Source organism: Sminthopsis crassicaudata, chromosome 2 (genome assembly GCF_048593235.1).
Source record: "Sminthopsis crassicaudata isolate SCR6 chromosome 2, ASM4859323v1, whole genome shotgun sequence".
NCBI lineage: Eukaryota > Metazoa > Chordata > Mammalia > Dasyuromorphia > Dasyuridae > Sminthopsis > Sminthopsis crassicaudata.
This window is the reverse complement of record NC_133618.1, coordinates 313,646,019-313,660,484: the sequence shown is the minus strand read 5'-3', so window position 1 is coordinate 313,660,484 and position 14,466 is coordinate 313,646,019. Positions and strand designations below refer to the sequence as shown.

The 14,466-nt window shown below is 36.8% G+C and overlaps 1 protein-coding gene across 1 annotated transcript in view; it reads right to left on the bottom strand.

Moving 5' to 3' along the window:
* The window catches only part of TMED10 (transmembrane p24 trafficking protein 10), a 77,012-nt gene that overhangs the window by 46,503 nt on the left and 16,043 nt on the right, over positions 1 to 14,466 (bottom strand). Inside the window, exon 2 of the mRNA XM_074290010.1 lies at positions 1,903 to 2,033. Within this exon, the coding sequence (XP_074146111.1) occupies positions 1,903 to 1,992 (90 nt within the window). The 5' untranslated portion in view covers positions 1,993 to 2,033. The remainder of the gene's footprint in view (positions 1 to 1,902; positions 2,034 to 14,466) is intronic.

Sequence of the window (14,466 nt, the reverse complement as noted above, 5' to 3'; positions counted from 1 at the left end):
AGGTGTGAAACATGAACTGTATGCCAATTCAGCATGGTACTCAGTGTACTTCATCAATGCTATCTACACTATGTCCTAAAGATAAGCTATAAGAACCCTGCCCATATACTAAAGCCAGAAAGTACAAATAACCAGAATAAAAATTCTGGTAGCGACATTGCTGAATGATATTCCTAAGAAAACCTGATTTAAAAAAAAAAATTAAGGAGGGCTCAAGAGGAGAGTTAAACAAAATGTAAAAAATGGGTAAAGGAAAAGAAAATTTCCTTTCTCTTCCTCCATATCCCACCTCCCTTCAATCACATATGACACACTTCAAACAACATTCTGAAATACACATTTGTTATATTGACTATTCTCTTCAAGCTATCTTAACAAAGGGGTAAGAATAGGAAGCGATGGAGAAGGAACGAGACAGAGGACCTCTTCACAAGCACATGAGCTCTTTTTATCCTCGTCAAAGGTCACCCTGGCACGTGGACCAAGGAAGTATTAATAACTTTTCTAAAGAGGTACTTCTCCAGGATTTGGTGTCTCATAGACCACAACCAATGCTGTCAACTCTCCAGATGGTCAACTTCTGCATTATGAACTGCAGCTTCCAGAGAAAGCTCAAAGTGCATCTTAAATCAGAGGATTTTATTTTGGGGGAGGAAAAATCATTAGAATCTCTGTGCTGAAAGTTAAATGCCATATTTATCCAAAGCAAAATAGTCAGAGTTAAAGACTTAAAGATAATTATCACAGCCTTATCTCTGAGCAAAGAAAAGGAAAAATGACAAAACTGAAGAATACATGGACACCTGGATCCTTGCTTATATACTAGATACTGGCATGGAGACAGGGTAGACTATATAGAGGGAAGATATACAAAACAGTATATTTCCTGTCCTTAAAAGATTTTACAATTATTTGTAGGAGAAACAAAACACACATGCAAAAGAATTAAATGACATAAGGCAGCATGGTGTGCTTAGGATTATACTGATTTGGAGCTAGAAGACGTAAGATGTCCCTTAATATTTCTGTAATATATAGTATTTGGCTTAGTATTAGTGTAATGAGTAACATTTTTTTATTATGTGCCAGGCACCATGCTAAAAACTTTACAATTATCTCTTTTGATACAATAACCCTGGGAGATAGATGGCAATATTATTCTCAATATACAAGTGAGGAAACAGAGGCTAACATAGGTTGTGATTCACTTAGGGTCATGCAGGGTAGTATGTGTGAGGCAGTAAGATCTTGGCAAAGTCACTTTATCTCTGGGCTTCAGTTCCTTCATCTATAAAATTAGGAGGTCAAATTAGATGATATCTAAGGTCCCTCCTTGTACTCTTTGTGTAGGATTCTATGAATTATGCAGCTCCTAAATACAGAGATGGTGATTTGTGACTCTAAATAATCAAGCATTATGTGACATCTCACGAGCCAAAGTAGGAAGATGTGAGTGCAATTTTTATTTTACTCCATTTTTGTACTAGCTCATATTTGAAATTATGAGTAGGATTTTTGGCAGGTATTTTCAAATTAAGCTAAGATTTTTCAATTATTTGCCTTCCCCTTTGCCACTGATTAATGAATGTTTTTTTAATTGAATTGAAGTGGATTGAATCAAATTGATGTAGGAGGAAATATCTGGATTCAAAAAAATAATGTTGGACTCCTAGTGTTGTTTTATGTATGATTAAAGACAAGTACCTTTAAATTTCCTATTTCAGTTTATTCATCTGTGAAAAGAAGTTGAATTTACATGATTTTTATGGTTTCTCTGAGTTTTAATATCCTGTGGCTTGGTATATAAAAATGCTAAATTTTGTGGTATAGTCTCTTAAGTGCTTTAGAAGTTTAAAGAAGAGAGAGAGCAATGTAAAGTTGGAGTAGTCAGGGCAGACTTACCACATTTTCTTTATGCATGTTGTCATCTACCAACTTCATTTCCCCAGTAGCTTTAGAAGTTGTCCTACATCTTTTCCATTCTCTTTTCATCTTCAGGGTCTTCAGTATTCATGGTGATAATGTTTCAACACCTTAATGACACAACACTGCCCCACATCAGTCATACATCAATTTGAATTTTACCATCTCAAAGAACCATCATTTCCAAAATCCTAAACTTCAAAATTCTACTATTGGGCTACCACCTACTTTTACCCTTCTATTTACACTAGACCTCTTCTTTATACTAATCTGATAATCACTAGGTTGGAATCTTTCTTGATTTTCCCAGTCTGTCTTCCCTTACCTCCATACTATATTCTTCTCTTTTCTCCAATTTTATTGTTATTATTCAGTCACTTTAGTCATGTCTGACCCTTTGTAATCTTATTTGAGATTTTCTTGGCAAAGATACTGAAGTAGTTCGCCATTTCCTTTTACTCATTTTATAGATGAAGAAACTGAGGCAAACAAAGTTCGGTGCTTGCCTAAGTCACCAACTAGGAAGTGTCTGAAACTAGATTTGAACTCAGAAAGTTGAATCTTCCTGATTCTATGCCAGGCACTGTACCACCTTTGTAGTACTGGTTACTTTAATGACCTGCTTTTTACCTGCTACTTTAGTGATATATGATCCAATACCCTAGAATATTTTGCTTTCCAAATCTGCAGGCAATCTAAGTCTGCTATTGTGTATTTATACCATCTGATCCCTCTATTCCTGCTCTGAGGCTGGCAGGTATCAATAAATCAGACATTTTAAAAAAGGTTACTATGTGCCAAGAATTATAGGATACAAAAAGAGACAAAAGATAGGCCGTACCCTCAAAGAGCTTACAGTCTAAGTTGAGAGACCATGCCAAAAAATACATATAAAGCAAACTGTGTACAGAGTAAATAGGAAATAATCAACAGAGGGAAGGCACTAGAATTAAGGACTAAGGAAGGCTTCTCATAAAACTGAGATATTCATTGAGACTTAAAAGAATCCAGAGAAGTCAGTAGGAAGAAGAGCATTTCAGGCATAGGGGACAGTCAGAGAAAATGCCCAAAATTGTGTCTTGTTCATGAAACAGCCAGGGAGGCCAGTGTCAGTAGTAGATCAAAGAGTATGTATTAGGGAATAAGGTGAAAGAAGAATGGAAAGGTAGTAAGGCCCTAGATTATGAAAAACTTTAAATACCAAAAATGGCATTGTATACTTGTTTATAAATGAAGCCACTGGATTTGTTGAATGAGGAATAGGTCACATGATCAAACCTGCACTTGATAAAATCACGTTAGTGGCTGAATGGAGGTTGAATTGGAATGGGGAGAAACTGGGGGCAGGCGCCCAGCATAGTCTAGATATGCAGAGATGAGGACTTATATTAGATTGATGGCAATATCAGGAGAGAAGGGAATAAATTTGACGGAGAAAAGATGAAACAGGCAACAGATTGGATATGGGGATTGAGTGTGAGGAGTCCAAGATAATCTTTAAGAATTGGGAGGTTGTCTTCTTCAGTAATAGGGAAGGTAGGAATTTTGGACATGTTGGTTTAAGATGTCTACTGGACATCTAGTTTAAGATGTAGGAAAGATAGTTTGCAATATGAGTTAGCAGAATTTCAGGAGGTAGAAATGAAATAAATGGGAGCTTGTGAGGTAACTAAATGTAGTATCAAGGGAGAAGAAAAGAGAGCCTAAAGTCCCATGGGACACATAATTAGTGGAGGTGACTTGAATGAAGATTTAGCAAAGGAGATTGAGAAGGAGCACTGTGATAGCTAGGAGGAGAACCAGGAAAAGGTTTTATCCTGAAAATTAAAAAAAAAAAAAAAAAGTATCAAGCAGAAGAGAGTTATTAATAGTGTCAAAAGTCAAAGAGAAAAAGGATTGAGAAAAGGCCATTGTTTGGCATTAAGAGAACATTAGTAATTTTGGAGAGAGTACTTTTAGTGGAGTAATAAGATTATAAACCAGATGATAAGGGATTAAGAAAAGAATGAGAGGAAAAAATGTAGATGTATCACTGAAGACTATGAAATGGAGCTGATTTCATCTGCTATAAATTTGTGGTACTTCACTTTAGCTGTGTTCCCTCACTGTCAATCCTACTTCAGGTTTGTTTTTCTCTCTGTTTCATTCCGTATATTAAATTCCACCAAGTAGATCAAACCTTTCCCTTTCTTCTCAAGGCCACTAATCATATTTAGGACAGATATCTTAGGCTTCACTAAGATTCAGGCAATTTAATAGATATTCCTTCCATTCCCTTCTTTCATTCCTGAAAATTACTCAGAATCAGCACACATTTCTCTTCCTCACTTCTTCTTGTCAGAGAGAAATTAATATATTATTTGCTAAGGCTAAAACTGTGCCCTTGACCTCATTTTCAAGTGAAAGGATTTAGAGTTTTCCACCTTATCTAGTCATCTTATAATTGAATAAACTGAGGCTCATTTGTTTATTTTCTCAATTAAGTACTTGTGTCAGGTACTATATTATTTTTTGAGGATACAAAGGAAAAATAAAAAATTTTTCTTGCCCTAAACTCAAAGGGATAAGGCAATGTATCATTCCCCCTGTCTACAAAGGCCCCCTAAGGCTCTAGGCTTAAGTACATGGTATAAACAGTATCTAATCCTAAAGAACCTTGACCAACTAGAAGGGTCAGGTTCATTTTCTCACACTCAGGCTCTTTTTACCATCACCCTAATGCTTTGAGGAAAGATTTACTTAAAGTTTAGATTTCACTCATGACTAGAAGATGTAGAAAAGTACTCATTGTACAACATAGTACAGATATGGGACAACATGCTATATATAAAAGATTATAACATCAGTGCACTGACAAAGAGTTAAGCCATAAAAAATAACCATCAATTACATTGTTGGTGGAATTGTGAATACATACAGCCATTCTGGAGAGCAATTTGGAACTATGCTCAAAAAGTTATCAAACTGTGCATACCATTTGACCCAGCAGTGTTACTACTGGGCTTATATCCCAAAGAAATACTAAAGAAGGGAAAGGGATCCGTATGTGCCAAAATGTTTGTGGCAGCTCTTTTCGTAGTGGCTAGAAACTGGAAACTGAGTGGATGTCCATCAATGAAGAATGGTTGAATAAATTATGGTATATGAATGTTATGGAATATAATTGTTCTGTAAGAAATGGCCAACAGGATGATTTCAGAAAGGCCTGGACAGACTTACATGATCTGATGCTGAGTGAAATGAGCAGGACCAGGAGATCGTTGTATACTTCAACAGTAATACTATATGATGATTAATTCTGATGGACGAGGCCCTCTCCAACAATGAGATGAACCAAATCAATTCCAATAGAGCAGCAATGAACTGAATCAGTTACGCCACTCTGGGAAATGAGTGTGAACCACCACATAGTATTTCCAATCCCTCTATTTTTATCCACTTGCATTTTTTATTTCCTTCTCAGGTTAATTGTACATTATTTCAAAGGCCCATTCTTTTTGTGCAGCAAAGTCACTATATGAATATGTATACCTGTATTGTATTTAACATATACTTTAACATATTTAACATGTGTTGGTCTATCTGCCATCTGGGGGAGGAGGTAGGGGAAAGGAGGGGAAAAGTTGGAACAGAAAGTTTTGCAAGGGTCAATGTTGAAAAATTACCTATACATATGTCTTGTAAATAAAAAGCTATAATAAAAAATTAACTGTCATCACTCTCCAGGAATTTGAATCTTAAATATTGGAACATGGAGAAGTTTATAGGAATTCTGCAGAAGCATTAGTACATTTCACCTTGGCTCTGCACTGTCTCCCTCAAGGTCTTTTAAGTGGCAGAGGGAAGGAGGAATTCACTTAAAGTAAAAGAAGTAGCCTTGAAACAGAAAGTAGTCCAGAGTAGTTAAAAAATCAAGGACACGAAGGATATATAAATGGATCCAGATTGCAAAAACTTTTAAATGCCAAATAGAAGAATCTGTATTTAATCTTAAAGGCAATTAGAAACCACTAGAGCTTTTTGAAGTTCTTGAAGAAGGGAACACCTTGATCTTATCTGTGCTTTAGGAATTTGGCACCCAGATGAGGTGTAAATTAGAGTGAATAAAGACACCCATATTATTGATGAAGTTAAAATCACAACTAATTCACAAGGCTAGTCAGATAATTTTCCACTAGCTTGTGGGATACTATCACTATTTCGCCTTAAGAAGGGGTAAAATGAATGAAATCACCTTCAAATCTTTTCTCCTGCCACCTCCAGCACCTTACTATATCTCTGTCTCTCTCTGTGTCTCTGTCTCTGTTTCTGTCTCTCTCTCTGTCTCTCTCTGTGTCTCTGTCTCTGTCTCTGTCTCTGTCTGTCTCTCTCTCTCTCTGTCTCTGTGTCTCTGTCTCTGTCTCTCTCTGTGTGTCTCTGTGTGTGTGTGTGTGTGTCTCTCTCTCTCTGTCTCTCTGTCTCTGTCTCTGTCTCTCTGTCTCTCTCTGTCTCTCTGTCTCTGTCTCTGTCTCTCTCTCTCTCTCTGTCTCTCTCTCTCTCTCTCTCTCTCTCTCTTTCTGTGTGTGTGTGTGTGTGTGTGTTTCTCTCTCTCTCTCTCTCTGTGTCTCTGTCTCTGTCTCTGTCTCTGTCTCTCTCTGTCTCTCTCTGGGATGGGAATGTAGCTAAATGAGTGAATACCTGGCAGAAGGAATTATCCTCTTTTCTACCCCTTACCCTATCGCCTTCACTTCTATCTATCTATCTATCTATCTATCTATCTATCTATCTATCTATCTATCTATCTATCTATCTATGTACAGAATGAAAAGAGTTGATTAGTGCTACTCTATTATTATTACTCAATGAAGGTTGACAGCAGCTAATAAGGGGAGTGAGAGAAAGGAGTGAGGTTATTAAAAAGAATCATTAGGTCTGCCTCAGGTAAAAGAAAATAACTAGAATTAGCCATGTGTCTAAATTTTACAATTAACTATGAATTGTTTTCCTTTACTCTTACTTCAGTGTTTCATTTTTTAAAATTTGGTTTTCAAACTATCCACATGTGCTTCTGTGAATTTCCCTTTGTTATATGTATAACATTGAGGAACTACTGGTGAGACCACAGGGACTGGGATATAGTATCATTCCTTTTATGACTAGGAGGATCCAGGCATTGGATCTGACTGGGTTCATTTGGAGGAAGTAGGGAAGGGGGAGGAAGGGGGAGAATGGGGGAGGCGTAAAGGAAGGTACTGAGAGAAGGGAAAAGGAAGCCTGTCTGTAATATGAATGGTTAGGTTCCCTTTTATCACATTTTTAGGTCATTAAGTCCCCCACCCTAACACCCTGGAGACAGTTTTATTTAGTGACTATCCAGGGTATTCCCAGAAGTGGGGAGTAGAAGAGTATATAGGGTTATATGAATTAGATATGGGAAAGATATTTATTTTTGACACAGAAGGAATGCTAAATGTAGTACCCTCGCAAGCATGCATTTGTTTTCTTTTTTTTTTTTTTCCTTTTTCTGAGGCTGGGGTTAAGTGACTTGCCCAGGGTCACACAGCTAGGAAGTGTTAAGTGTCTGAGATCAAATTTGAACTCAGGTCCTCCTGAATTAAGGGCTGGTGCTCTATCCACTGCGCCACCTAGCTGCCCCTACAAGCATACATTTGACAAAAACAAAACCATTCTGTAACATCTTGTAATTATAGTTACAAACTCTTGGGATGCTGATACTTAAACAACAACAACAACAACAACAACAACAACAACAACAACAAACCACTTAATTAAATTTTTTTCAATGAACAGAAATCTATTCTTTTTTCCTCACAACCTACCTCTGAATTTAAAAAAAACCAAAACCTTTCTAACAAATATACATATTTTAAGGTAAAATTTCCGACATTAGTACTCTCCTCTTTCTCCCTCCTCTCCGTTTCCCTCCCCCCTCTATAAATAAATAAAAAATGTATTTTTATATAACTTATTCTTCATCCTGAGTCCATTCCCTCTCTCAGAGTCTACTTATCATTGGTCCTCTGCAATCACTGTTAGTCATTGTGTTGATCAGAGTTATTAATTAAATCTTTCAAAGTTGTTTGTCTTCATAATACTTGTTATTAAATACATTGTTCTCCTTATTCTTCTCACTTTATTCAGTATCATTCAATTTTTTTACAGAATTTTATGAAACTGTCCTCTTTACAGTTTCTTATGGTATTATTCCATTGCATCCATATTCCATAATTTGTTCATTGAGAGGCTGATACCGAAGTCTCATCAGAAGTTTAAGTTTTCAGAACTGCTGATTATGCATTTTTGTTTCCCCTTGGCTCTATAGTGCCTAAACATCTTCTAGTGGCCATTTTCACCAAGAATTCTGGTAGTTCTTCTCTAGCTGCCATTCAGCTGCAACCCTTGAACTCACAAGGTCCCCTCCTAACCTGGATACATCCATTTTAGATGGGCACGCCTTCATCCAACAACAGGAAAGAAGAAATGTAAAAGAGGCAGCCCTAATCTAAGCTCGGGCTTGCTCATATGCTTTAGCTGACATTTTATCATGGCAGTCAGGGGTGGGGATGGGGATGGCAGGACACATCAACATTTTGGCATCATCAGTAGAATAAATTTGAGTTTAAGTACTCTCTAGCTATTCTGTATCCTTCTGTATTCTTTAACTATCCTATTGATCCTTGTCAAAACCTCAGGGAAGATTTTTTCCCCCCATATGTTGTTTTTTCTTTTTACTATCATAACTTTGTATGTACAACTTTTAATTCCACACAATCTGTACTCATATGTAGAAGCATATCTATTCTCCCAGTCTTTGCAATATTTTTAAAATCAAATCTTAGGAATAAGTTTAAGTAGAAAGTGGTATCATTCTCCTAGATGATACCTTGTTTGTTTGCATACCTGAAGTATGTCGGGTTTACAAAAAAAAAAACCTCCTGGGCTGTCACTTTGCCAGCTTTTCTGTGGACTAGAATAGCCCTATGTTTTTACATACTTTTAACACAGTAAGTCTCCATAACAAACACACCCAGCAGTGAAATTTCTGAAAGCTACTGAACTGTGAATGCATACTACCCCAGAGCCAAGTCAAACTTCTATTTTTCCCACTGGTTGTCCTGATGGATTAGTTCAAATCATGGCATATGATGCCCTATTGGGCCATGCAGATGGAATACTGGGATATTCCCAGGCATATGAGACACCAGAACCAATTTAGCCTCTTAAGAATTAAATGAGCTTCAAAAATATTTATTAAACCAAAGCTAAAAATAGGCTCCACAGAGGTTGATAAATGTGTCTGAATGTTTTAGTCCCATGTTTGTGTCTATTTGTTCATTTCTTCGTTGTTACAATCCCCTGATTAGTACAGGTGATCCATAGGGTCCCTCTCAGCTCTAATATTCTACATAGGAAAATCACTGGTGGCTAAATATAGGATGGATTGGAGTAGGGAGAGAGTTGAAGCAAGAAGACCCATCAAGTTCTTACAGTAATTCAAGGAAGGTAATAAGGGCCTGCAACATAGTGGTGACCAAAGGAGAGAAAGGAGCATCTTTGAGAGATGTTGATAGAACTTGGCCACAGATTAAATGTGGGGCATGAGAATATAAATGAAGAGTCAAGGATGACTTCTAAGTTATAAGCCTAGGGGACCAGGAGGATGAAAGTATCCTCAGTGGTAATAGGAAAGTTTGGTAGTTGAGAAGGTTAAGAGGAAAAGATGACAAGTTCCATTTTGGACATATTGAATGTAAGAATTCTGCTGGATATCCAGTTTGAGATGTAAGAAAGGCAGTAGGAGAAGTGAGACTGAAAGTCAGCAGAGAGATTAGGGTAGGATAAATAGCTTTGAGAATCATCAGCATAAAATTAGATATTAAATCCATGGGAACTGTGGGATCACCAATATAATATAGAGAAAGAAGAAAAGGGATCCTTATGCTTAGTGAATGTGACCTCAATGAAGATCCAGCAAAGGAGCTCCTGAGAAGGAGCAGTCTGATAGATAGAAGGAGAACTGGAGAGAGTGATGTCCTAAAAACCTAGAAAGAAGAGAGTATCAAAGGGAAAAGGGTGATCATTGGTGCCAAAAGTTGCAGAGGCTAAGAAGAATGAGGACTTAAAAAAACACCATTGGATTTGACAATTAGGAGATCATTAATAATTTTGGAGAAAGCAGTGTGATACTGAGGTTGGAAGCCAAACTATAGAAGGTTAATGCAAGACAAAAAGGAAAGGAAGAAGAGGTATCTGTTGTAGATGACTTTCTCAAGGTGTTTAGCCACAAATGACAGAAGAAATACAGCATGATAGTTAACAGGGATGGAAAGATCAAGTGAGGAATTTTTGAAGATGGAAGAACAGTAAGTTTGTTTGGGGGTGGCAGGAAAAGAGCCAGTAGGCAGTGAAAGATTGAAAATAAGTGAGAGAATGGAGATAAAAGAGGGGGGAGCCTGTTAAAGGCGATGGAAGGGGATCACTTGTTCGTTATTGCCTTAGCAAGGAATACTCTGTGTGAACAGAGATGGAGTCAGAAAACATTTGAGTAATATGAGATGAGAAAGAGGAGAGAAGTTCACAGAAAATGACCTCATTTTTTTCCCTGTAAAATATGAGGCAAGATTCTCAGGTGAGAGCATAGGGGAAAGAGGTATTGTGGAAGTTTGAGGAAAGAAAAAATCTTGACAGGTGATTGATATGGACCATCTTATTTCTAATTTCCTTTTAAACCTCCCTTTCTCCATTGTTAATGTTGTTCATGATTTCATTTTTGAAGTGGATCAATGACATCACAGGATCATATCCTGACTTGTATGTGAATTGAAGTGAGGCAGAGTTGCACAAATTTATCAGCTTTACTGTCTCTTCCAGAATACTGACTATACTTTTTTATTATAGATTTATTATAGATTCCCCTTTGTTTTGGCCTGATAAATCTCATCTATTGACTGCATGGAATTCACAGCATCCTCTGTCTACTGAGTGGACCGTCCTTCTCCCCAGCTGTGTCCCCCTTGCTTAGCCTCCTGAATGAACCAGAGAAGTTTACTCTCATTGGCAAACTAGAAGCAGTGCAAACCTGCCCTTGAGAAACTTCTGAAAATAAATTTTCAATATTAGCGAATACATTTTGGAAATCAGTAAACAACAACAACAACAACAACAGCCACCTACAAATTATTGTTTGATTTATTGTCTGGACTGAAGAAAGTGATGGAAAAGATGTTAATGCAAAATAAACTTTAAAATGTGTCTTGTTCATTCTCTAGATAGCCAGTTGTTAAAGCCTGGAGAGGAGAAAAATTGGGAGTGAAATATGCTTGACCTCAGAGAACTGCACTAGTAAAGTAGTAGAAAAAAAGTTGTCAGGGGATTGAGTTTGTTTCTAAAAAACAGAATAATCCAAGTTCAAAAGCCCATAGATAAGGGCCTCTCCTCATTGGCAAAGATCAATGCCCTGCACCTGCATAAAACTTCTTTAGTCTTTTCAGAAGTTTATTCAGTCTCTTCAGGTCAGGCAGTCACTTTAGAGAATTTCTAGCTTCCAATTTTAAGAGACAAGATAGAAGATGTCAACCCCACTTCAGCTTTCTGTACTCTGGGAAGAAGCTAAGGGGGAAGAATTGGCAACCTTCATCATGTCCCTATCCCCAGTTTGCTACACTAGAGACTTTGGGGAATTTCACTTTTGGTAAGATTAGTATAAACTTCCTAAAAATTAAACCAGTCCAATTGGAGAATGGTTGGGTAAATTATGGTATATGAAGGTTATGGAATATTATTGTTCTGTAAGAAATGACCAACAGGAGGAATACAGAGAGGCTTGGAGAGACTTACATCAACTGATGCTGAGTGAAATGAATAGAACCAGAAGATCGCTGTACACTTCAACAACAATACTGTATGAAGATGTATTCTGATGGAAGTGGAAATCTTCAACATAAAGAAGATCCAACTCACTTCCAGTTGATCAATGATGGACAGAAACAACTACATCCAGAGAAGGAACACTGGGAAGTGAATGTAAATCGTTAGCACTACTGTCTATCTACCCAGGTTACTTATACCTTCAGAATCCAATACTTAACGTGCAACAAGAAAATTGGATTTAGACACATATATTGTATCTGGGTTATACTGTAACACATGTAAAATGTATGGGATTGCCTGTCATCTAAGGGAGGGAGTAGAGGGAGGGAAGGGAAAATTTAGAAATACAAGGGATAATATTATAAAAAAAATTACTCATGCATATATACTGTCAAAAAATTATAATTATAAAATTAATTTTAAAAATTAAACTAGTCTAAAAGTATAATCAGCTTGAACAGGAAGGAAGTATTGGATTCTCTATTAATGAAAGTCTCCAAGGAGAGGCTAGAGGATGCCAATGAAGGAAATCATAAGGGAAAAATTCACAGAAAGCTCCTACTAAATATTTACAGGAGCTGTTTTTTATGTGACAATAAGATGATATCCTGAGAGGCCAGAAGGCTGTGGTATAAAGAATTTTGGATAAGGCATCCAAAAACCTGAGTTTATCCTAGTTGTACTTCTTAGAAGCTGTTGACCTTGAGCTATAGATCTCCATTTTTTGAATTGTAAAATGAAAATTATAATACTTGGGGTGGTTGTGAGAAGCAGACCACCATAAGATTATTGATTTAGAGCTGGAAAGAACCAAAGTCATCCGATCTGACGAAGAAACTAAGGATCCAATACAGATGAGGAAACCAGGGACCAAAGAAAAGACATCATTTTTCCACAGACACAGAAGCAGTAGGAGGCAAAGCTAGGATTTGAACCCAGGTCTTTTAGCTCTAGAGCCAGTATTCTTCCCATCATCTATATAAAGTACTTTGTAACACGGAAACTGTAAATTCTTATGCTCTGCTATGCAGAGTATGCTTTCACTCATTGTCTAAGTTATGAAACTTCAGTTGTTTTTCTGGTAGGTGTGTGGAGCTGGAGCAATAATAGCCCATTTTGTTTTACCCTCCAGGTGTTCTGTGGCTATTAAAGATTTTTTTTTCCTATTCATAAAGATAACCAACTTGTATACTGAACTCAAACCTGTGACCTTGGCCTCATTAACAGCATGTTCTAACTAACTGAGCAGCTTGACATGGAACAATAAATATATTTGAATGATATGTCTCAACTTCTTCCTCCCCTTACTCACACTCTAGTGGAGGTGCTAATGAGCTGTGAAATGTGTAAAAGGAAATCAACCAGAGGGAGGAAAAGAGGCATGGATGCTCCAAAACTGAATAATCAGGAGTTGAAATACAGCTGTGCCTCACTTTATAAAATAATTGTAATAAAATAAAAGCAAATCCTATATTCCCATTGACTTCAATTATACATGGGGGAATTTTTTTTCAAGAAATAGTTTAATGTAATAACCAATAAATTATGTCTCTGTTCTTCTTTGGTAAACCTTTTCCCTTTGCCACTAGCTCTCTTTGTTATCTACCCTATTCTTGAGCATTTGTATCTTGGTGGCCATGGCTTATTATCTCCCTTTCATTTTGTTTGGATACTTAGAGCATACAGGGACCCTGGGCTGCAGTATCACTCTGTGGTGGCATAATAAAAGTGGGCTTGAACAAGTGTAGTGCCTACAGTGTGCTTCTATTATGTAAAGATAAATATGACCTAGGCCTTGGATCTAAAGAATTTACAATCCTATAGAGGCTAGAGAAGAGAACAAGTAGTCACATAGCTAAGATTCTATATAGGAAATGCCCTTAGAAATTTGGAAAGGGAATTTTATTCCAATTTAAAAAGGGGAATTCCAATTTAAAAATATCTTTTGAATATAAATTTTACTATTATTGGTTCAAAGGGAATGCACAGTTTGATAGCCCTCTGGGCATGGCTCCAAATTGCTCTCCAGAATAACTGGATCAGTTCACAGCTCCACCAACAATGCATCAGTGTTCCAATTTCCTCCACATCTTCTCCAACATCTATCATTTTCCTTTTTTTGTCATATTAGTCGATCTAAAATGTCTCAGAATTGTTTTAATTTGCATTTCTCTAATCATTGGGGATTGAGAACATTTTTTTCATATGACTATGGATGACTTTGATTTCTTTGAAAACTTCTTGTTCATATCTTTTAACCATTTATCAATTGAGGAGTGACTTGTATTTTTACAAATTTGACTCAATTCTCTATATATTTCAGAAATGAGGCTTTTATCAGAGATACTTGTTGCAATTCCCCACCCCAAGTTTTATGTTTTCCCTATAATTTTAGTGGTATCAGTTTCCAGCATGATATAGTGGATTGAGTGGCCAGGCCTAAGGTCATTGACCAGAGTTCAAATTTGGCTTCAGACACTAAAATAGTCAATCTGGGCCAGTCACTTAACTTCAGTTAGTTTCAGTTTCCTCATCTGCACAATGCAAGTAATAATAGCACTCACCTTCTAGAGTTGTTATGAGGATCAAAAGAAATAACATTTATAAAGTGCTTAGCATAATGCCTACAGAAATTATATAAATATTAGCTATCATCATCATCATTATTTAATG